General features: G+C 42.7%; 2 protein-coding genes across 7 annotated transcripts in view; one reads left to right on the forward strand and one right to left on the reverse strand.

Moving 5' to 3' along the window:
- NDUFAF5 (NADH:ubiquinone oxidoreductase complex assembly factor 5) overlaps nt 1-18252 on the reverse strand; it is a 47924-nt gene extending 29672 nt beyond the window's left edge. Inside the window, exons 1-4 of one of the 6 annotated variants that reach the window (XM_089690783.1) lie at nt 18118-18252; nt 16528-16923; nt 11686-11726; nt 9560-9623 (exon numbers count right to left, since the gene is read on the reverse strand). In XM_089690783.1, coding sequence (XP_089546909.1) covers nt 9560-9623; nt 11686-11726; nt 16528-16794 — 372 coding nt within the window. In that variant the 5' untranslated portion in view covers nt 16795-16923; nt 18118-18252. Of the gene's footprint in view, nt 1-9559; nt 9624-11685; nt 11727-16527; nt 16924-17762; nt 17793-18057 lie in introns of those variants that run through there. The other 5 variants (XM_089690782.1, XM_089690786.1, XM_089690781.1 and 2 more) reach the window with 5 other exon arrangements.
- The window catches only part of ESF1 (ESF1 nucleolar pre-rRNA processing protein), a 78581-nt gene continuing 72054 nt past the window's right edge, over nt 18245-24771 (forward strand). Inside the window, exon 1 of the mRNA XM_089690780.1 lies at nt 18245-18339. The gene's annotated coding sequence lies outside the window, so the exon portion shown is untranslated. The remainder of the gene's footprint in view (nt 18340-24771) is intronic.

The following is a 24771-nucleotide window of genomic DNA, read 5'->3' on the forward strand; positions in this document are numbered from 1 at the left end:
TTTGATGGTAAATGGTAATGATATCATCTATTTATTTTTTTTACAATATGATAGGAAAACTTGCCCAAATTGCGTTTTAAAAAATATAGGTTCACACTTATGTGTGTTTCATGCACCGCATTGCAATAGAACTGTCCTTGCAATCTGCTGCAGATATCAATACAAATTTAATGACACCACAAACACAGTGCATTTATATTCCAAATGGACACCAAAAAAGCAGTGCATTTACATTTCAAATGGACCGTGCTAAGGTCACAAATCAACTAAATGAACAAAATTAAAATACAATACTGGTATCCAGTCCCGACATGTGAATTGTTAGTGCAAAAATTCACGTCAGGACTGAATACCAATATTGTATTGTGCGGTCCATTTGAAATAGTTATGATTTTGTGTATAGGAGTTCACAATTAGGACTTCTGCTATACAGGTATCTTTCATACATCTAATTATAACTTTCATACATCTAATTTTTTTCCTAAGCGCAACAGCACCCCCTTTCTTTGAACGCAGTGCATTTGCCTACACTGGATCGCACCGGGTTGCATGCGTTCTGGTTGCAGTGCGGATCCAAACAAGGTGCATGCACGCCTTTCGGTGTGATGTGGTGCAATCTGAGCCCATTCAAAATATATGGGATCAAATCACACCACACAGAATCACATGTGAATTGCACAGGAATGCAACAAACAAGATGTACCTGTGCTTGCTTAAATCCCAATAGCTTGCACATCCATTTATCTATTAGGTGCTAAAGCTATGTAACCACATATTAACACTAGAAATTTTGAAGGAACCCTCTGCACACTAATATATACCCTTTCCAGCAAACTTTGCAATAAAAAAATAGAGATTTTTATTTCACACATATTGCAATGCATGTTTAAGCTGGCCAACTGCATTAAAGTGGTCCCTTTTGGCCAGTTCTACTCTGCTTTGCCAATTCAAATGCTATTGAGGACAGAATGCTAACCTGGGGCAAAAAAAACAAACAAACTGGGGAGGCTACTAGGTTTTGGTCTGGCTACTGACCTACGATGCAACAAACAAAATATATCTTTGCTCAAATCCCAATAGCTTGTACTTTGACGCAGTTGTCCAGCTTAAACCTGTATTGCAATGTGTGTGAAGTAAAAATCCTTATTTTTATTGCAAAGTTTGCTAGAAAGGGTATATAGCAGTGTGCAAAGGGCTCATTCAGAATTTCTAGTGTTAATATGTGGTTACACCACTTTAGCACTTGATAGATAAATGCATGTATGAGCTATTGGGATTTGAGCACAGATATATCTGGTTTGCTGCATTATGGGTCAGTACCAGACCTAAACTCAGTAGCTTTCCCCTACTTTGTGTCTCTTTGCCCCATATTGGCATTGTGTCCACAGTAGCATTTTTGTTGACAGAGCAGAGTAGGACTGGCCAAAGGGGATTACTTTGATGCAGTTGGCCAGCTTAAACATGTATTTCAATATGTGTGAACTAACAATCAAATCAAAAGTGCACAGAGGCTTCCTTTAGAATTTCTATTGCACGGGAATGCAGTGTGACTCCTGTGCGATTCGCGTGCGGTTCACAGTGTGAACTGGGCTTAGCTGTATATTTCTTGCCATTACCATGACCCACCTCCAAAGAACAACCACAAACAAACAGTCCTACCCCTGACGATTTCAACGATACGACATATGTGTATGTTATTTGTTGTTTATACCCATAGTAGGGCCCAGAAATATCAGTGTGCATTTTGCTTTTTTATCCTACCCAAAACACTGACACAAACTGACACCGATAATAAGAGCTTTTTCACACCAGAACACGGGTCCCGGTCAGTGTTTACTCGCCGGTGCCCGGTGATTGCCGAGCATCTCCGACGGGGAGGAGCACTATATGTAAAAAAAAAAACCAGTTCTCCTCCCTGTTGGCTGGTGCACACTGCTTTGGATGGCTGTGCACAGCACAGCCTTCCAAAGCAGTGTGATTACAGTGAAGCACACACACAGAGCTTACAGTGAAACAGCACACAGTTAACCCTTTGATCGCCCCTCATGTTAACCCCTTCCTGCCCAGTGCCCTTAGTACAGTGTCAGTGGTTTTTTTTAGTACTGATCACTGTATTGGTGTCACTACGGATGTCAGTGACACCAAGTCAGTTCCCCCCCAGTGTCAGAATGCCCGCCGCAGTCCCGCTATAAGTCGCTGATCGCCGCCAATAATTTAAAAAAAAATTCCAGTATATATATTGCCATTTGTAAGCGCTAAAACTTTCACGCAAACCATTTAATTTACACGTATTGGGATTTTTTTTTAGCAAAGACATGGAGCAGAATACATTTTGTCCTAAATTTATGATGAAATTTTATTTTTTTATTAGTGGACATGTTTAATAGCAAAAAGTCAAAAATATAGTTTAATTCTCAAAATTGTCAGACTTTTTTTTTTAGTGCAAAAAATTAAAAAACGCAATACCACGAAAAGAAAGCACAACTCATGGGGAGGGGGAAAAAAGGACGTAAATGTCATTTTGACCACGCAATTGTCAGTTAAAGTAATGCAAAAAATGGCCTAGTCAGGAAGGGGGGGGGGGTAAATCCTCAGGAGGGCAAGTGGTTAATCATACCTAAAACAAACTATGACCTTTGACCCCAATGAGCTAGCACAAACCCAGATCAAGGTATTTTATCTTTATTTCATGTATTTATTTTACACAGTTTACAACTTTTTGTTTACAATCCTCTTCTCTAGCAAGGAGAAAAAGAAACAATGTATCCTTTTCTCCATTTAAGAGGAGAAAGAGTACGGTTGTGGGCTGTACAGTGACTGATCCCTGTGATCGCCAGCTATTATTGTGATCATGTGACTGAAAGCCAATCCCCCTGGCTCCCAATCATTACAGGGATAGCTTGCATACCGTTGGCAGGAAGGCGGTTGCTCAGCCTGAAAATGTTCTCATTACAAAGGGCAATACTGCGAAAGAACTCCCAGCAAACAAGAAGGCAGATTATTACAATCAGGGTGTATTGAAATGCTTGAAGTAGATATCAAACCAAAGATTTTTTTTTTCTTTAGGACAGTTTTGAAGTGTGTCTCTGGGAAGGGGGATGTTGCCCTTACTTTCTTATTCAAACACTCAAGTCAAGGAAGTTTTCAGTGAAGTTCACTGATTCTCGTAAGGCAACTTTCTTGTTCAATGTTGTTAATTAAGGTTTTCAAAAAGGAAAAACAAAGCAGGCCCATGCAGGGTGACGATATCAATTGACAACATGTCATAATCAAGGAAATTGGTGTTAGTGGATCATTGTAGGCTGTCAAGGGGTAATTAGCATTAGAGTGTAGCAAAGTTTTAAACAACCGGTAAAAAGGAGACCTCAAGAGATGAAGCTCTTTTGACTAGTAAAGATGGCAAAGATGTTAGGTCTGGGTGAGAAAGCAGGAGAGGGATAAAGGGTAGGAAAGTAGGGATGGGGAGGGCAAGGGAAAGATAAGGGAGGTCCTCACGAACTCAGGTCCCAATCCAGTTATGGGATTACAAGTATGAAAGGCTTGCCAGGCTTACAGAAGACAAGGCATAGGTAAGCCATCGTTCCCATATTCGTATGAATTTGGGTTGAGAGTCTGTAAGGATACTAGACATTTTTTTCATTGATCATCATCAAAATTAACTGGTCTTTGGCTTCTTGTAGAGAAACCGAGGGATTCTTCCAGGCTTAGGCTATTTGTTTGGCCGCCAAAAAGAGGTATATGGCCAGTCATTGTTGATGAGGCCTGGAATTTGGGCAATGCAGCAAAGAAAACTTAGCATTCCCATGGACAACCAGATGGAACAAGGTTTGAAGAAGTCCGAAAATTCAAAGCAGAACCTGAATAGTTTTGGACCAGACCACCAGGTGTGTTGACCGCAACCTTGAAAGAATCTATCAGAATGGCTGGGATTGGCTAGGGCAATCTCAACCGGAACTCAATACCATCAAAATATAACTTTTTAAATTGATTCCAGGATGCTTGTATTAAAAGAACACCAAGCTACCTGAGATCAGACTTCATTCCAAATCTGTGGGTCAATAGGAATTGCCAAGTCGCAGGTCCAGTGTGTCACATAAGAGAGATGCTAGTGAACCTCGATTACTGAATGTAGCATATAAAGTAGAGATCAACCTCGGCAATCCAGATGCATATAAACAAATGTGTTAAAATACAGTCTTGTTATATGGAAAAGCAGATAATTTGCATAGAGTAAGGATCCAATGGCAAAGATGTGAGTATAGTATTCAGTATGGGGGGGCCTCCTGGTGTTCTTGATGGGTGGGCCACGTGGGGAAAGAGCGAGAGGTCAGGAAATGATATACAGTATATGGGTGAAGCCATGTAGGGTCCACTATGAAAACAACCTCGTCTGGTCCCATCCCAGAGGAAAAAGTGGATTGTGAAGAATAGGAAGTAGAGGGAGAAAGCGTAACAACTTACTGGAGCAATGTATGGAGACCCATAGTTTCAAAGTGTGCTGCATTTTGAGGTAGCCAAGGAAGGGCAGCAATTGCAATGGAATCACAGTTTAGGATCTCCAGAGATCCCACAGTGGGCGTCAGAGGTGGCATGCATATATATACATATATGGGTGAAGACAGGCCAGGTCCACCATGAAGACAACCTCGTCTGGTCCCATCACAGAAGAAAAAGTGTATTGTGAAGAATAGGCAGCAGAGGGATAAAGGGGAACAACTTACTGGAGTGTGGTGCATTTTGAGGTAGCCAAGGCAAGACCGCAATCAGAATGGTATCACAGTTTATGATCTCCAGGGTACCCACAGTGGGCATCAGAGGTAGCATGCAAATGGGTGAAATTTGGGCCATTTTGTGTAAGATAGCTTTCAAAACAAAACAGGTCTCTCTCAATGGGAACCTGAAAGCGACTCAAAGTGTGGACACACTGAAACAAACCAAAATATGAAAGTCTACTGTTAATTATCCGTAAATCAATCTCAAACAAAGTCAATGCGTTTCAGAGGCAACAACACTCTCACTTTATCAGTGCTTAAAAAGTGGTATTGAACTTGTATGGAATCAAGGAAAAATTCTAACCAAATTGATCTATGTTGGATCTGACATTCTCTTTTTTAACTGCAATTGTGCACAGTGATTGCCAAGTTTTTAAAAGTCTATAAACTTATCTGCATACCATTCTAATGGTATAAATAAAAATTTAATGCACAGAGTATTCATGATGTGCAGTTTATATAGTATGCAGTTTGGGTGCATGTTCAGGAGCACCCTTTGTATTACTGACTATGCAGAAACTCCCTCCTCTAGTTTGAGAGAAATGGAATAGTATATCCTTCCTGTGTGACATTATCTGCAGACTATGTAAATGCTGTATAACAGCTCAGATATAAATTTTCCTGCAGAAAGCAGCTTGACTGCTTGCCATCTGTATATATGTCATATTTCATATTTACTTGACTAAAACAAAATGCTAAACTTTTTTCTCAGATGTAAACGTACACTAATAAAATATATTAAAAAATGTAATATGGCCAGGATTTTTTTGTATGTATGCATTTATTATTTTTATATATTTTAGCTGAATATAATAAAGTTGTACTCTAGGGGAAAAAATAAATTCACCAAAGAAAAACATATATTGAAGCATTTTTTACCTGCTAAAGGATTTTTTTTCTGTGTTTCTAGTCCTGAGATTTACGCATAGCAACCCACATGACCTGACTTTTCCCTACTGCAGTTAGGAAATGCAGCAAGGTCATCTCTCCACCCCCAAGACTTTTACTGGACAGTGAAGGATCAGAAACACACTGATGAGGTCATTTAGCTTTTCTCTGTTTCTGTCAGCATGTTATTTGTCAGCGCATGAGTACATGACACTTGATGGGCCCCAGATGCTGTCCTTCCCTCCCATAATAAGTGCTACTGTACAAGACATTACAAGACACTGAAATCAAGTCTTGGATAATAGTCATGTAGGTACAGAAATCAGACTTCATCCTTTATGCTTAGTGGATCTTACACATGATTACTTCACAATCTGACAGTATATTAATATAACTAAAGGTAAACTTTTTTTGAGCTTTGAATAGAGTGGAGAGGGATTAGAATACCTGTCAGGTTTTTATTTCTGTTTGTTACCCTTTTGATTTGTCATGTTTACAGTTATAATCGTAAGGGAAAGTAAAAGAAGATCCCAAATTTTGGGTTATCCCCAGGTCAGTAATAGAGGGGAAATCGTCCAACAGCCAACCAGGGATCCCCTCACTTTGGCAGGATTTCATCTCACTTTCTGTTTTGGCTATGGTCCAGGAAAGGAAGGGAAATTTCCTGAATAGGACAAAGACTGCAAAAAAAAAAAAAAAAAAAAAAACCTGACATAGATTATAACATTATCTTGCTCTACAAAAATGAAAAAAAGTTTTGCCTTCAGTTCTACTTTAAATTTGATTGATTTGAGTTGATTATGGATTTTTTTTTTCATGGTGATAAAGCCTAGCAACCCCATCTAACAGTGTCCATATGCATATCAATTTGTGACCGCAAATAAGTGATTTATCATTGATTAAAATACTGAACAATGCAATGCAACTGGTATCATTTGAAAATACGATCTATCAGAAACAACATATTAAAAACAAGCATTTAAACAATCTGTATTATGATTGGTTGTCGGACACATACGTATACAGATATTCTTATGGTCAATCAGCCTGAAAAACTTCTGTCATGACCAAACGACTTGCCAGTACCATAGTCAATTGAAATCTCATTAAATCATTTATGTGGAGAATCTGTGCTTTTGGATTCTTATTCAGTTTGAATATTTTAGTTGCACTGAATGATCATATGAGAGATCACATCGATTTATGTGTGGCCACATTTAGAGACGACATTCACTGTGCTTCTTCTAACAGCAGTTCTTTTCAAAATACTTTCCATACAGCAACAGTGACACCTTCTGGTTCGGCCAGTGACATGGCATGACTTATTGTTCTTATTTGGAGTTCAGCTCAATATATGTATTCACTATAAAACCAAAGCTCAATAAAAACACTAAGCTCTCACATCTGTTTTCTCCAGAAGTTACAGTAAAAGCTGAACATGAATAAAACAGCTAAATGTAAAGGAGCCCACAAACAGGCTGATTATTGCTGCAGATTAACATTACCACATTTAAAGTGAACCTCACTGGAGGTTTGTCAAGGATCCCTTCTGGCACAGGCGGCTGCCCCATTAATGTAAGTGATGATGTCAATGTGTGATCTGTCTTTGAAGCAACACTACATTCTGAAAGAATGCAACATTAGCCTCCAACATGGAAGCAAAGGCTGGATTGTATTTAAAAAAAAAAAACCCTGACAGGTTCTCTTTAACTACTGAAAGATGCAATCTGATCATTTGTTTGGGGACTATGATCAGCACATATGTTTGCTGGGCATGGAAGCCGTGTCTGGTCATTTGGTATTCCCTGGTACTGCACTATTCTCTCTTGGGCTAGGTTCACACATGCAGCTGTTTCTGCTGCCCTCTGTGCAGCAATCCGCTGTGGCATTCAGTCACTTTCCTGCCAACCAAATGCTTGTTTTTTTTTTGCTTTTTTCTATAATGGCAATTTTTCAGAAACTAACACACTGCAACCACAAGCCACTCAGTCAGTTTGCAGTTGCAGCGTGGTCCCATTGACTTCAATAAGTCCTATCAAACTCGGCAAGTTAAATTTGCTGTGGCTACAAAGCACAGTATCGCAGATGCAGCTTGTGCATGACCTCCCTTGGCTACCTTGTAAAGTTTGCAGTGGGCAGTAAAAACGCGACCGTGTCACTCATTTTTACCACCTTTGTGAATGATGCCTTAAAGTGATACTAAAGCTGTGTTTTCTTTTTATTTATAAAATACCAAGCATGTTATACTTACCTGCTCTGTGCAGTAGCTTTGCACACAGCTGCCCCAACCTTCTTCTTTTCAGGTCTCCCGCCAGCACTCTGGCTCCTCCCCCTTGAGCAGTGCCCACAGGGAAAGCTGCTTGCCCTGGGGGCACCGCTAAGTGCTTGCTCTTGAGGCACTGCTCTATGTGTCCATAAGACACAGAGCCTCACCTAGCTCCCTTCCCCCCTCTCTCCTCATTGGCTTACTGGCTGTGATTGCCAATGGGCTCCCGCTGATGTCTCAGCCAATGAGGAGGGAGAGTTCCTATACAGCCGAGGCTATTGTGAACATCGCTGGATCGAAGGGGGGCGGCCGCTGCATATAGGTTTTATAACTCATGCACAGAATGCATGAAGGTAAATTACCTTGAGCCTTTAGAACCACTTTAAAATGGCCATACACTTTGGTATGGTCGTTCAATCTATCATTTGAAGAAATTAATAATCAAATTGAATTTCAATCCTGGCAAGGTAATCGCCTGTGATGAAATTTTATACAGCATAAAAACAAATATCTGCATGTCTATCAGACAGACAAGTGTATTACATATCCATTAAAAGATTATGTTTCATAGATCACTTCCAATAGATCATGTTTTTCCTGTATACTGTACATGTTGCATAGTTTGATATGTTTATTGATAACAAATCACTTGTGCCTAAATTATTCCCAGATTGATACATGTGGGGCCACATTTAGCCATTTCACCACAGTAAAATCCACTGCGGCTTTTACCAGCCCTGAACGTTGGCCACTCTAGAATGCCAAGACAGCAATAGCACTAATGCAGCTTTGTTCTGACTGAGAAAATGTAGTTATGTATATAAAGGTAGGCTAGTGCCTTTGACAAGGACTGACCAAAAGCCCAACTCCACTTTTCTCAAATAAAAATCAATTGCTCTACATCTAAAGTGATATCAAAAGCAACTGAAAACCCCCCCCCCAACAAACATGTTTTACAGTGGTTTTGCACAAAGATGCCGCAATCCTCCTCTTCTGAGGTCCCCTGTCAGTGCTCCTGGCCCCTCCGTCCTGCTGAGTGCCTCCAAAGCAAGCATTTTGCTATGGAGGCACCCAAGCAGGCTTGTTCCTGAGCCACTGCTCAGCATTGGCTCATTGGCTGTGAATGACAGCAGCGGGAGCCAATGGCTCCCACTGCTGTCTCAGCCAATGTGAAGGAAGTTTCTCTGGAGAGCCAAGGCTCAGGTGCACATCGCTGGATTCAGGTAAGTATTGGGGGGGAGGGGGGGCTGCAGTACACAGAAGGTTTGTTACCTTCATACAGAGAATACATGAAGGTAAAATGAGTTTTCCAGACACCAAGAGAAAAATGGTGACGGGGAAGGACCTCCAGCAGATTGACAGCCTCAGCTCTGTTCCCTTGGGAAGGGGGGTATGTCCTTCCCTCCACTCAGCTCTCAGAGCTCCCCTCACTGATGTAAGGGTCCTGCACCATTTTGGTGCAAATGCGATTTGAGTCATACAAAATGTATGGCTCAAATCGCACTGCACAGACATCGCATGTGATGTGCAGAGGAATGCACTGCGATTCCTGTGCGAATCACATGCAGTGTCCCACAGTACACAAGTGTGCACCCAGTGTAACAAAGCTTTTTTATTAAATGAAGACACGTACCTTTGTTAAATTATGTGAAACGTAACCTCTTCCACTGCCCAGATCTAAAGCAAATGGAAATATTCTGCAAAAGAAAGAATGGTAAATTAGTTATTAGGCCCCATTCACCTCTCATTCCATTTGACCTCTCGTTCTTTGTTAGATTAGAAATATGCCATTTGTGGCTCCAAATTGCTAAAGAGCGCTGATGGATTCCTGGTAATACCAGCTGTGTAAGAGATTCATCTTATACTGAGCGCATTGGACCTCTTTGCTTGTGAGGCCTCATCCTCTGGTGAGCAGTTTCTCAGCATGGTGTGTGGAAGTGGATTCTTGGATTGAATGAAGACAATTTTTTGTGGATGACAATTAGCAAACTATTGATTTATACATTGGGGAGTATTTTTTGCACTTGGGTATATATTTTTTATATACTGTATATTTATTTTATGAGTATGATTTCTTGACACTTCTATATTTATGCTTTTCAGAAGCACTGCACAATTTTTTTTAAAGTGGCAGGAAACACGTTCGGAAAAAAAAAAAAAAAAAAGTTTCCAGCCGCAATATCATAATGTGCATCGCATACTAACACATTATGAAAGATTTCCCTTAGAATAAAGCCCTCCAGCGGCACGTTGTCACCACTAGAGAGGCTTTCATCCTCACCCGGCCTTCCTTCCAGGTTCCCGGGCTGCTGCTGCTGCTTGGACGAGCCACCGATGACGTCACTCTTGCACATGCGCAGGAGTCTCAGCTCCAACACACAGCTCTGAAGGAACGGCACACCCGTGATGTAACCAGCTGCTGCTCTATAGAATATCTGCTAAATGGTAAATGTTTAGGAGATATTCAGTTTACCTACAGGTAAGCTTTACTATAAGCTAGCCTGTAGGTAAAAATATGAAACGAGCGCTTACTACCACTTTAAGGTTCATATTCTGAAATAACTGTAGCGATATTTTAGAAGGGCGATTTATATCAAATTGTGCTTATCAATGGCATTATTTAACCACCTCAGCCCCGGGAGATTTTACCCCTTCATGACCGGGGCATTTTTTGTTATTCGGCCCTGTGCTACTTTAACTTGTAATTGCGTGGTCATGCAACACTTTACCTGCATAAACATTTTTTTTTTTTCACACAAATAGATATTTCTTTTGGTGATATTTGATCACCACTGTTTATTTTATTTTTTATTACATACATTAAAAAAGACAGACAATTTTTTTAAAAAACCCACTATTTTCTATTTTTTGTTATAAAACAAGTCTGATAAAAAAAAACCATCACATTTCTTTGTAAATTTAGGCCAAAATGTATTCTGCTATTTGTAGCTGGTAAAAAAAAATCCCAATAAGCGTATACTAATTGGTTTGTGCAAAAGTTATAGCAAACTACAAACGATGGCATATGTACTAGAATTTTTTTTTTTTTTTTTACTAGTATAGTGGGGTGGGCATTCTGACACTAACTGATGCTGGGTGGGAACTGGCTAAATGACACTGACATCTCCAGTGACACTATTACAGTGATCAGTGCTGATACTATACACTGTCACTGTACTGACACTGGCTGAGAAGGGGTTAGAATCTAGGGGCAATCAAAGGGTTGACTGTGTACCTAATATGTGTATTATGTGGAATATGTGCTACTTTCACTGCTACATGTGACTGTTTTAACTTCCTGCTTTGCAGGATGAAAAAAAAAAAGCGGCCACATCTCTGCTTTCTGTTCAGATCCCTGTGTTGTTAGTTGTCCCCTCCCCCTCCCTCCCTGTAGTCTTCTGGGACACGTGACAGGTCCCAGAAGACTACAGGGCCATTCACAAAGTGCAGCGCTACTCGAGCATGTGCAGTGGGCACCCGGGTGTGAAGCCGCAAGTTATCACAGTCGGATGCCAACATTGAAGATCCCTGCGCTGGTGAGAGAAGACGGCCAGTGAAACCAGCGGTGATGAGGACACCGCTAGACCGAGGGACAGGTAAGTGTCCATTTTTTAAAAGTCAGCAGCTACAGTTTTCATAGCTGCTGACTTTTACATTTTTATTTTTACTGGAACTACACTTTAAGTATTGCCACACATATTTTAATCATAATAACAGATATTTTTTAAAGTGAGGGTATAGCTCTACTTTAATTCTCACCTTGCTACATCAAAGACACGGTCAGCAATGCGAGCGGCCACCTATAGGGAGTAAAATGAAAGTGAATAAGGGACACAAAGAAATGTCAGAATACAGTATATTGTTCAAAACCCAGAATCTAACAAACATGTGAATGAAAGGTGCATTCTCTGGTCATGATGTCACATTTCCATGACACACGTTTTGCTTTTTTGCACTCTGTTGTCAGAGGAATCTTCTACATCAAACACCCAATTTTCCAGATCACAGAGACCTACTGCACAAAAGAACAATAGAAAACGACAGAGAGGGCAGCTATTAGATGGAAAATATTTTGAGAACGTGTTTATTTGTGGCAATCCATGGACAAGCACTTTGGCTTTTTAGTGTTGGGTCTTGGATTTAACACCCATTAAAAAAAAACAAACAAAAAAAAAACACACACGTATAATAGTATTTGTTTGCTGGAAAATTACTAAAACCCCTAATTATATATTTTATATTTATTTTATTTTAACAATTTTTATTTCCATTTTTTTTCCTTTTAAAAAGGTAAGTTCACCTTTTAGGAAAAAATAATAAATGCACATTTCTGCAGAAAAAAAAGAGTGCATTCATTATTTTTTTCCTAGAAGAGCCTGCAAAGTATGGCACCTGCAATCTGAAGATTGCAGGTGCAATGTCAGGTTCTTGCAGACTCTCCCTCCTGCTTTGTGCCTATACCTCCATACAGGTTTTCAGTTGCACAGCTGGAGGGAGTTTGAATGGACTATGAGAATGCTCATCAGTGCCCTCACAGTCTATTGAGAACTACAAGCTGTCTTCTGTGGTGGAACACAGGACTTGTAGTTTCTTAATTCACAGACTGCAGTGATTAAAAAATGCGGATTTGCAAGCTGAGCCTTGCATAGTCGTGCCAATTAAAAGTGTGACACCAGGTGCTAGGAGATGATCCCCCACCTGCTGTCACACTACCCTATGAAGAGTCTATCATAAGAGAAAACATCCTAAAGCCTAGTACACATGGGCCAAAGATCGGCCGGTCCTATATAAACCGACTTAGATTCAGCCAGCTTCTGTTGAACAGGCATGCTAGAAAACCAACATCCGATTGGCATCCGATCAGTGTTGGCTGCCAATGGCTGCTAACGCTGACCAATGTGCTCTTCTGGCAGGGGGGGCAGTCCCCCTGTCAGAGCACAATAGCTCATCGGAGAGATCGCTTACTAACATCGGATAGTTAATACAGTGGGCTCCTCCCGAGCTCTTCAGTTTTCTTTTTGTTCAGTCGCCGCGTTGAACGAAAAAAAAAAAAATAACTGATGGTGTGTACCCCATATTAGAATATGTTTTCAGAAGAGAAATACTATAAGCCGCACACTGCATCAAACTGGTCTGCATGGCTGTCATCCCAGAAGGAAGCCCCTTCTAAAGATGATGCACAAGAAAGCCCGCAAACAGTTTGCTGAAGACAAGCAAAGGACATGGATTACTGAAACCATGTCCTGTGGTCTGATGAGACCAAGATCAACTTATTTGCTTAAGATGGTGTCAAGTGTGTGGCGGCAACCAGGTGAGGAGAACAAAGACAAGTGTGTCTTGCCTACAGTCAAGCATGGTGGTGGGAGTGTCATAGTCTGGGGCTGCATGAGTGCTGCCGGCACTGGGGAGCTACATTTAATTGAGGGAACCATGAATGCCAACATGTACTGTGACATACTGAAGCAGAGCGTGATCCCCTCCCCTCAGAGACTGGGCCGCAGGGCAGTATTTCAACATAACGACCCCAGACACACCTCCAAGACAACCACTGCCTTGCTAAAGAAGCTGCGGGTAAAGGTGATGGAGTGGCCAAGCATTTCTCCAGACCTAACCCTATTGAGCATCTGTGGGGCATCCTCAAACGGAAGGTGGAGGAGTGCAAGGTCTCTAACATCCACCAGCTCCGTGATGTCATCATGGAGGAGTGGAAGAGGACTCCAGTGGCAACCTATGAAGCTCTGGTGAACTCCATGCCCAAGAGTGGCTGTACACTCACTACATCACATTGTAGCAAAGTGTCATTTCTTCAGTGTCGTCACATGAAAAGATAGAATGAAATATTTACAAAAATGTGAGGGGTGTACTCAGTTCTGTGAGATACTGTATATTCAACTTGGACAATATCCCAAGACAGGGCTTGACAAATTTTCTTTGAATATAGGACCCAGGTAAAAAAATTAGAAGCCAGAAATAGCATTTTTGGGGTGTCGAGCAATGGGAATGTGATAAATTGACAGCTCCATATATTCAGCAAAGAGAACTTCCAATCCAGCAGAGACATCCCCATATAGCAAAAAGACAGCCCAATCCAGCAGAGAAACCCTCATATAGTAAAGAGACATCCCTGTATAGCAAAAAGACAGCCCAACCCAGCAGAGACATCCCCATCTAGCAAAGAGACAGCCCAATCCAGTAAAGAGACTGCTCAATCCAGCAAAGAGAGAGCTCAATCCAGCAAAGAGACATTCCAATACAGCAAAGAGACATCCCAATACAGCAAAGAGACACCCCAATCCAGCAAAGAGACACCCCAATCCAGCAAAGAGACAACCCAATCCAGTAAAGAGGCAGCCCAATCCAGCAAAGAGACATCTTCAGCAAAGAGACATCCCAATATAGCAAAGAGACATCCCCTCAACATCAGCTCAGCTCACAGGTATAGGAATTGTGGAGCTGCAGTGTAGCATCTACACATTCAATAGGCAGGTCGGTCCATGAAAGCTCCCCCCTTCCTCTTGAATGCCACTGACCAACTAAGCTTTGATCCTGGTTCTGTGATGCAAGATGTGGTTCTTTTCTTAGTTTGGGTGAACTGTGCTCCACTACTGGTCACGTAACCCCGACACCCTGCCCACGCTGCCGCAGACCAAACAAAGGAAACTGTAGCAGAGCGGGCAGCTCGGGACACCAGGAGCACATTCAAGGTATGACAGACAGGCTGATGCTCAGAATGAGTGTACAGCATACTTGGGAGTCAGGATGGCGGGCACAGAACAATAAATGGGCTGACAAAAGCCCAGGCGCCAGGACACAATTTCTAGTCAGCATGGCGACCTGGCACCTGTAATTTGTTGAGCCCAGTCTTAAGACCATTTGATCAGAACAGAAAATCCCTATGACCATGTGATTAGAAGATAAGTTAGCATATGAATATTCTATAAAATTTGAAAATACCCTAAGAATACTCAACCATAAGAGAAGATACCCTAAGAACATTCAGAGCTGATTCACACATGTGCGGTGCGGATTAAAACTCAGGTTTCACAGCTGATTTATACAGTAGTTGTTCAGCGGTTCAGGTCAGGTTAACCTCAGGTTCAGGACAGGTTTAGATGAGGATTTTATCCTGTTCATCCATATGCAATTTAGACACAGTTCCTAAAGAAGTCAATAGCCTATAATCTGCACCTGAACCGGACCACACTGCTCAGAAATCATACAGGACTCTTTTTGCACTGCCAGTGCACCGGACAATGCGAACAGACACCATAGAAAGCAATGTTATTTCACATGTCATGCAGATTAGATGTGGTTCAAACTGTATCCAATCTGCATATACACTATATTGCCAAAAGTATTAGGACATAGTAAATGTTCTACGAACATTATGAAACATGAACATTAATGAAAGAATGGGTCACTTACAGGAGCTCAGTGAATTTAAGCCTGGTACCGTGATAGATTGCCACCTGTGCAATAAATCCATCTGTGAAATTTCCTTCCTACTAAATATTCCACGGTCAACTGTTAGTGGTATTATAACAAAGTGGAACCAAATGGGAACAACAGCAACTCAGCCACGTAAAATGACAGTGCAGGGTCAGCAGAGCATACCTAAAGACCTCCAAACTTCATGTGGCCTTCAGAATAGCACAGCAACAGTGCATAGAAAGCTTTATGGAATGGGTTTCCCTGGCAGAGCAGCTGCAACCAAGCCTTACATCACCAAGTGCAATGCAAAGCGTCGGATACAGTGGTGTAAAGCACGCCGCCACTGGACTCTAGAGCAGTGGAGATGTGTTCTCTGGAGTGACGAATCACATTCAATGTCTGGAAATCCGATGGACAATTCTGGTTTTGTCAGTTGCAAGAACGATACTTGACTGACTGCATTGTGCAGCTTGGTGGAGGGAGGGATTATGATGTGGGGTTGCCTTTCAGGGGTTGGGCTTGGCCCCTTAGTTCTAGTGAAGGGAACTCTTATGGCGTCACCATGTCAAGACATTTTGGAAAATTTCATGCCCCGAACTTTGTGGGAACAGTTTGGAGATGGCCCCTTCCTGCTCCAACATGACTGTACACCAGTGCACAAAGCAAGGTCCATAAAGACATGGATGAGTGAGTTTGGGGTAGAGGAATTTGACTGGCCTGCACAGAGTCCTGACCTCAACCAGATAGAACACCTTGGGATGAATTAGAGCAGAGACTGTGAGCCACGCCTTCTTGTCCGACATCAGTGCCTGACCTCACAAATGTACTTCTGGAAGAATGGTCAAACATTCCCATAGACACACTCCTAAACCTTGTGGACAGCCTTCCCAGAAGAGTTGAAGCTGTTATAGCTGCAAAGGGTGGGCCAACTCAATATTGAACCCTACAGACTAAGACTGGGATGCCATTAAAGTTTATGTGTGTGTAAAGGCAGGCGTCCCAATACTCTTGGCAATATAGTGTATGTGAATCAGCACTTAAAAGTTAAAAAAAGCTGGCCTGGGCAACAATGGCTGCCAGAGCATACAAAACTTGTAGATGGTCAACAATTTCTTACATCTCTGGTATAGGAAGAGAAAGCTACAGATATGTCAGAAAGTTGGTACTTACCTCTTCCTTGAGGTAGTCATACTCCTGAGTGTTATCTTGAGATGCTGCCCAATTCTTTTGCTTCCTCTTCATACTTCTATCAAACACATTGAAGACAGTCTCTGTCCTGGAGGTGGTCATCCCTCTGACAGTCCTATAGTGACTCTGTACTAATCTAGGGTTTGAGCCGTGCCATCTGCTGCCACCAAACCCTCTATGGGTGCCTCTGAAAAGCAGAAGGGAGCAGCGCTTGCAGAGCAAGAGTCCCGCCACGGTGCCTGTGGCCATGATAAATCGGGGGGCAAAGCTAAGTACACCTTCTGTCACAGCTACTAATCATACAGCGTACACACACATTGCATACTGTGCTCTTTGCATTACTCTGTGCCGTCAGTAAGCGATGTGGGATAATCCACCCTAGAAAAAAAAATGTATAAAAATTTATATTTTTATTTTATAATTAAATATATATATATATATACATACATAGAAAAGAACTGCTCAGCAATTCAACTATGTTCAATATATGACATAACCTAGTGATACATGTATGTACGCAGGAGCGGACTGACAACTCATGGGGCCCCCGGGCAATAGGGGATCATGGGGCCCGTGTCCTCATCCACACTCAAACAACACCCAAAAAAGCCTATGAAAGGCACCAGGGGCATCTCATGGGGCCCCCTACCGACCCCGGGCCCTCGGGCAGTGCCCGAATTCCCAAATGGTCAGTCCGTCCCTGTATGTATGTAAACTGCTCACTGATACATGTTTGCATAGGAAATAGCTATATACATCTGTGCATTAGGCATGGAAAGCGAAGAGCTTTGTGATCTATTGATCTAAGGAAAAGCTCAGCCATACATGTATGTAGAGTATATAGATGAGATCATTGACACGTGTGTGCACAGATCAATGTTACATGTATACATGAAAGGAGATCAGTGACAAACACACACACACATATTAGTGATACATGTATACATGAGAGGAGATCGGTGAGAGAGAGACAGATTAGTGATACATGTGTATATAGACAGAGATCAAAGATACATATAGAGATTGATTAGTGATACATGTATGTATAGAGATCAGTGATACATGTGTACACAGAGATCAGAAATACATATAGAGATCAGTGATACATGTATGTGTGTATATAGACAGTGGTCAATGACGTATGTGTGCATAGAGATCAGTGGTACATGTATGAATAGACAGTGGTCAGTGACACATGTGTACACACAGATACATACAGAAATCAGTGATACATGTATGTATAGAGATCAGTAATACATGTATGTACAGAGATCAGTGGTACAAGTATACATGAGAGGAGATCAGTGACAAACACACACACATATATTAGTGATACATGTATGCATGAGAGGAGATTGGTGAGAGTGAGACAGATTAGTGATACATGTATGTGTGTATATAAACAGTGATCAATGACGCGTGTGTGCATAGAGATCAGTGATACAAATAGAGATCAGTGGTACATGTATGTATAGACAGTGGTCAGTGACACGTGTACACATAGATACATACAGAAATCAGTGATACATGTATGTACAGAGATCAGTGGTACATGTATGTAGATAGAAGTACTTCCAGGTCGGTGGCCAGCTCAGTCTCAGTGTGATATGAATGAGGACCGTCACCTCCCGCAGACAAGGACACAGATACACAAGAGCAGTGAGGAGGTGTGGTCACAGGCGGCAGCCGTAGCCGGGGTCAGAGGTTAGAGCAGAGCGGAGGATTGTGGGACACAAACACATGGTCGGTGCTGCTGCTTATATCTGAGTATTGCTGGGAGCGGAGCGAGGAGAGGTGAGGCGAGGCGTCGGACTTATATACATATATAGATAAAACATTCACTGGTGCAGGGGATTCTGGGACTTGTAGCCCATTATAGCGGGGTGTGTAGCAGACAAGTGTATTAGGAGTCTGCTCTCCTTCCTCCATGTCTCTTAATGCTTGCTGTAGTAGGTGGGTGCACTGTGTGTATGAGAAGAGAACCTGTCCTGGGAACATGGTGCTCATTATCCTCCCTCCTCCTCTAATGAGTTACTGAACTCCAGTCCTCTAACACCAAAGTCTCACCAGCAGCACATACAGGTGAAACTCGAAAAATTAGAATATTGTGCAAAAGTTCATTTATTTCAGTAATACAACTTAAAAGGTGAAACTAATATATGAGATAGACTCATTACATGCAAAGCAAGATAGTTCAAGCCGTGATTTGTCATAATTGTGATGATTATGGCTTACAGCTCATGAAAACCCCAAATCCACAATCTCAGAAAATTAGAATATTACATGCAATCAATAAAACAAGGATTGTACATAGAACAATATCGGACCTCTGAAAAGTATAAGCATGCATATGTACTCAGTACTTGGTTTGGGCCCCTTTTGCAGCAATTACTGCCTCAATGCGGCGTGGCATGGAAGCTATCAGCCTGTGGCACTGCTGAGGTGTTATGGAAGACCAGGATGCTTCAATAGCGGCCTTCAGCTCTTCTGCATTGTTCAGTCTCATGTCTCATCTTTCTCTTGGCAATGCCCCATAGATTCTCTATGGGGTTCAGGTCAGGCGAGTTTGCTGGCCAATCAAGCACAGTAATCCCACGGTCATTGAACCAGGTTTTGGTGCTTTTGGCAGTGAGGGCAGGTGTCAAGTCCTGCTGGAAAATGAAGTCAGCATCCCCATAAAGCTCATCTGCGGAAGGAAGCATGAAGTGCTCCAAAATCTCCTGGTAGACGGCTGCGTTGACCCTGGACTTAATGAAGCACAGTGGACCAACACCAACAGATGACATGGCTCCCCAAATCAACACAGACTGTGGAAACTTCACACTGGACTTCAAGCATCTTGCAGTGCGTGCCTCTCCATTCTTCCTTCATACTCTGGGTCCTTGGTTTCCAAATGAGATGCAAAAGTTGTCTCATCAGAAAAGAGGACTTTGGACCACTGAGCAACAGACCAGGTCTGTTTTTCTTTAGCCCAGGTAAGACGCTTCTGACGTTGTTTGTTGTTCAGGAGCAGCTTGACAAGAGGAATACGACATATGAAGCCCATTTCCAGGCTCCGTCTGTGTGTGGTGGCTCTTGATGCACTGACTCCAGCCTCAGTCCACTCCTTGTGAAAGTCCCCAACACTTTTGAATGGCCTTTTCCTGACAATCCTCTCCAGGCTGTGGTCATCCCTGCTGCTTATGCACCTTTTTCTTCCACACTTTTCCCTTCCAGATAACTTTCTATTAATGTGCTTTGATACAGCACTTTGGGAACATCCAACTTCTTTTGCAATTACCTTTTGAGGCTTTCCCTCTTTATGGAGGGTGTCAATGATGGTTTTCTGCACAACTGTCAGGTCAGCAGTCTTTCCCATGATTGTGATTCCTACTGAACCAGACTGAGAGACCATTCAAAGGCTCAGGAACCCTTTGCAGGTGTTCTGGCTTAATTAGCTGATTAGAGTGGGACACTTTGAGCGTAGAATATTGCACCTTTTCACAATATTCTAATTTTCTGAGTTTGTGGATTTGGGGTTTTCATGAGCTGTAAGCCATAATCATCACAATTATGACAAATCACGGCTTGAACTATCTTGCTTTGCATGTAATGAGTCTATCTCATATATTTCACCTTTTAAGTTGCTGCACTGAAATAAATGAACTTTTGCACGATATTCAAATTTTTTTGAGTTTCACCTGTATGTAGTATTCACACTTTCTAACATCTATCTTCTGGCTGCTCCTCTTCTTTTGTCCTATATTCAGGCTGGTCCTCTTCTTCTGTCTTCCTGTCTTGTGGCTGGTCCTCTTCTGTCCTCCTGTCTTGTGGCTGGTCCTCTTCTGTCCTCCTGTCTTGTGGCTGGTCCTCTTCTGTCCTCCTGTCTTGTGGCTGGTCCTCTTCTGTCCTCCTGTCTTGTGGCTGGTCCTCTTCTGTCCTCCTGTCTTGTGGCTGGTCCTCTTCTGTCCTCCTGTCTTGTGGCTGGTCCTCTTCTGTCCTCCTGTCTTGTGGCTGGCCCTCTTCTGTCCTCCTGTCTTGTGGCTGGTCCTCTTCTGTCCTCCTGTCTTGTGGCTGGTCCTCTTCTTCTGTCCTCCTATCTTGCGGCTGGTCCTCTTCTTCTGTCCTCCTATCTTGCGGCTGGTCCTCTTCTTCTGTCCTCCTATCTTGCGGCTGGTCCTCTTCTTCTGTCCTCCTGTCTTGTGGCTGGACCTCTTCTTCTGTCCTCATATTTTGTGGCTGGACCTCTTCTTCTGTCCTCCTATCTTGTGGCTGGACCTCTTCTTCTGTCCTCCTATCTTGTGGCTGGACCTCTTCTTCTGTCCTCCTATCTTGTGGCTGGACCTCTTCTTCTGTCCTCCTATCTTGTGGCTGGTCCTCTTCCTCTGTCCTCCTACCTTCTGGCTGGTCCTCTTCCTCTGTCCTCCTACCTTCTGGCTGGTCCTCTTCCTCTGTCCTCCTATCCTGGCTGGTCCTCTTCCTCTTTCCTCCTATCCTCTGGCTGGTCCTCTTCTTCTGTCCTCCTATCCTCTGGCTGGTCCTCTTCCTCTGTCCTCCTATCCTCTGGCTGGTCCTCTTCCTCTGTCCTCCTATCCTCTGGCTGGTCCTCTTCCTCTGTCCTCCTATCCTCTGGCTGGTCCTCTTCCTCTGTCCTCCTATCCTCTGGCTGGTCCTCTTCCTCTGTCCTCCTATCCTCTGGCTGGTCCTCTTCCTCTGTCCTCCTATCCTCTGGCTGGTCCTCTTCCTCTGTCCTCCTATCCTCTGGCTGGTCCTCTTCCTCTGTCCTCCTATCCTCTGGCTGGTCCTCTTCCTCTGTCCTCCTATCCTCTGGCTGGTCCTCTTCCTCTGACCTCCTATCCTCTGGCTGGTCCTCTTCCTCTGACCTCCTATCCTCTGGCTGGTCCTCTTCCTCTGACCTCCTATCTTCTGGCTGCAATCACTGAAATCTGACTTCTCCTCCTATGCGTTCTGCTGGCGTTCAGTGACTGCAGGAGGAAAATGTTCAGTATGCTTTTCAAAATAAAACAACTGAAATTCTGAACCATTTCATTTCATTGTAGCCTGCGACCGGTTACTAAATCACTTAAGTGGCCTTCACTCTTCAAAAGGTTTTACACCCCTGGCCTAAGGCCTTGTTCACATGGGGTGATTACATCTGTGCCCCTTGTAGGGCCATGTTTTACCAGCACAGAAATGCCCCATTAATGAGGCCTAAAACTATCTATTCTTAAATGCGCTCTCCACCTCCTCCTACCTACCCTGTATGAAAAAAGATGTGTACAATTACTGATTTGTAATCTGCTCTGGTCCAGTCATGTGATCCTGCAGCTCCGACTCCACTGTGTCACTGAGCTGCTGCTGCAGGGGAGAGGAAGGAGCAGGGACAACGACTGGGCTCTGGGAGCCTATGAGTGGCGTCACCGCTCCTAGAATTCCCAGATGTTGTCAATTGCTCCCTGAGACAGAGCTGTGAGATCTTGTGACTGGACCAGATTAATATTAGGTAAGTACACATGCCTTTTTATACAGTTAAGGATAAGTAGGAGGTGGGCGGCAGCAACTTTATTTGTAAATTATTTATGGAGGGGAGGAAACATTTTTAAGAATATTTAGACACAGTCTTTTCTTCTACTTTAATACATGCACCCCAGTAATAAAATAAAAAATGTGCACTTGTTAAATTTTTCCATTGGAGCCAACAGAGCATTGTATCCGCAGTCAGTACATCACCGGTGCAATGCACAGGCTCCCACATTGTTTACATACCAGTCCCAAGTCCGTATTGAGATACTGACCAACCATTATGGGCCTGGAGGAAGGAAACAATTTACTACAGAAATTGTGATGGCACCGTACTTGTGCTCCACTGCGATGTGAGTCCCTGTGCTGCAGTGGAAGATGGGACTTGTAGTCTTTCCATTCACAGATCCTGTGACTGGATGATGCAACTGTGTGGGTGGAGCCATGCTAAAGGTTGGGGGTTGGGAAATGCGACCACCCTAAATATGAGTGTAACTTGGTCAGAAAGGTGGGCTATGCTTTTTATACAATTACATTCCTGTTGAAGCACAAGCAAGCTGCATCTTGCCAATGCCTGCAGCAGTGTTTCTCAACCTTTTTCCAGTCAGGGCGCACTTGGAAAATATTTTCAGCACCCCAGTCTAAGACATGGTTCAAATTACTGTGTGTGGCAGAACACAAAAGCGTACTCATTCCTGGCATGCAGACAAATGTGCTGCTCTTTAGCAGATGTGCAGGGAAACGCAGTGTGGTTTTGGTGTGATGCGATTTTAAAAATGGACAGGATGACTTTTCCTGCTTTTCTGTGGAATGAATTTGCTGCCCTACATGCAGCATGCAGCCGCACAGATGTGAGGTTGGGGGATGGTAAAACCACTTGGTGGAGCCATTTTTACCACCCCCAACTGCTTCCATTTTAGCTGCAGAGGCAGCAGCTGGGGGTGTACACATACTTTGGCCGTGGCTGGAAGTATATGCCCTGGGTGAATGGGGCTGCACTGCAACTTGCACCACAACTGTGTACATTACACGCAGTTTCAGCACGGTGATATTGCATTTAGGAGGTTAAAACAGGTGGTGAGGAGATGACATATCTCCTCTTCACTGCCTGTCAGATGCCCCTGAAAAGCAATCTTAACATGGATTGCTTTTCAGTGGAGCAGCAATCCTTACTGCTATTGTAAACAAGCCCTAAAAAAAGCCCTAAAAAAGCAGTTCTGATGGTATAGGAATAGAGAGGATTAAAAGTAACATACATATAAACATATACACACACAGATATACACACACATACAGTGGATATAAAAAGTCTACACACCACTGTTAGAATGTCAGGGAAGACACCTGCCCCTTCCTTACTTTCACTTTGTAGAGTGCATTTGCTAGCTGTCTGAGCTCCTTCAGCGCTTATGTACGGTTTGGCTGATGATCAGCAGCTTAATCTCATCTGACAGCTTTTCTCAACCAGGATGAGGCGGCACCCCTGATGACCTCAGGCAGCTCACCAGGGTATCTAGGCACCCCGGTTGAGAAAGGCTGGTCTGCAGCCATTGGTGACTATAAAGAGGACCTGTACTGTAGATACTGTGACCAAAAATGGTAAGCAGAGGACAAACGGTCATTTTCTCATTAAAGCAGAACTAAAGGGGAGAACAGCAGACTGCAAGCGTGAGACATACAATGTCTCTTCTGCAGTAAAATAAACATACCTGCCAATTTGCATTTTTCTTTTCAATGTACATTGAGCTACACAGATGCCGCACAAGATACATCCCCGGCATAGTGCCTATGTGCCAAGGTGAATGAACGTCTGTGCATACATAGGAGTTACATCAGCCTGTGTTGGCCTGTGATGGCTAAAGACCTGACACCTGGAAGAATCCAGGGAGAAGATGCTGATGAAGAAAGTCAGATCGTTGCAGAGGAGCTATTTGTGGCTTTAAATCGACTTTAATGACTTTCCTTGTGTTGTTCTGCACTGTGTCTGTGGGTGGAGATGGCTATTTTGGTAGAGGATCAGGGCTTTACTTCCTCATGTCAGAGCTGTCCCTCTGATGACTGATGGAGTGATGATCAAGATCAGGAAACAGCAATGGAGGTGCCAAACACAGAATGAATGTAGTGCAAACAGGTAGATCCTAGTATTGTAGGTTTTCTGGTTCAACTTTCTCTCCAGCAAATCCTCAGAATAGTGAGTAGCACAGCAGTGACATCACCACTTCAGATTTTGTCAGTCTAGCAGTCAGCAGTGCATTAGATGATTTCACGTTGTAGATGCATAGCAGAACAGTAATAGTAGTCACACTGTAGGTTGTACACAGCTTTTTTTTTTTTTTTTTTTTTTTTTTTGAGAAATTCAAGGCAAAAGTTAGATTTTTCAGAGAGCTGCATAGTCACAATTAGCATCTTTTGATGTTTCTTTTAAAATAGGAAATCTTCACTTTTTGAGTTAAAGTTTCTGTGTTCAAAGTGAAAAATTATATATTCATTTCCACATTGTATTTTGATTATTTATAGCCTACTCCTACTAACCCGAACAATCTAACATATTTTCTGTGAATTGACACGTCTTTATTATGCCCTGTGCGTAGGCGCTGCTGTGTTACACATTTCACAGAGCCTGCTTTCTGAATTTCAAAAGTGTTGATAGGTGTTTCAAGAGGTGGAGTCAGTACAGGAATCACTGCTTGCAGGCAGCAATGTACTGTGGGACATTTAGTCCTTGGA

Source organism: Staurois parvus, unplaced genomic scaffold (assembly GCF_062004578.1).
Source record: "Staurois parvus isolate SC_StPar_1 unplaced genomic scaffold, SC_StPar_1.0 ptg000543l, whole genome shotgun sequence".
In the NCBI taxonomy this organism is placed as follows: domain Eukaryota; kingdom Metazoa; phylum Chordata; class Amphibia; order Anura; family Ranidae; genus Staurois; species Staurois parvus.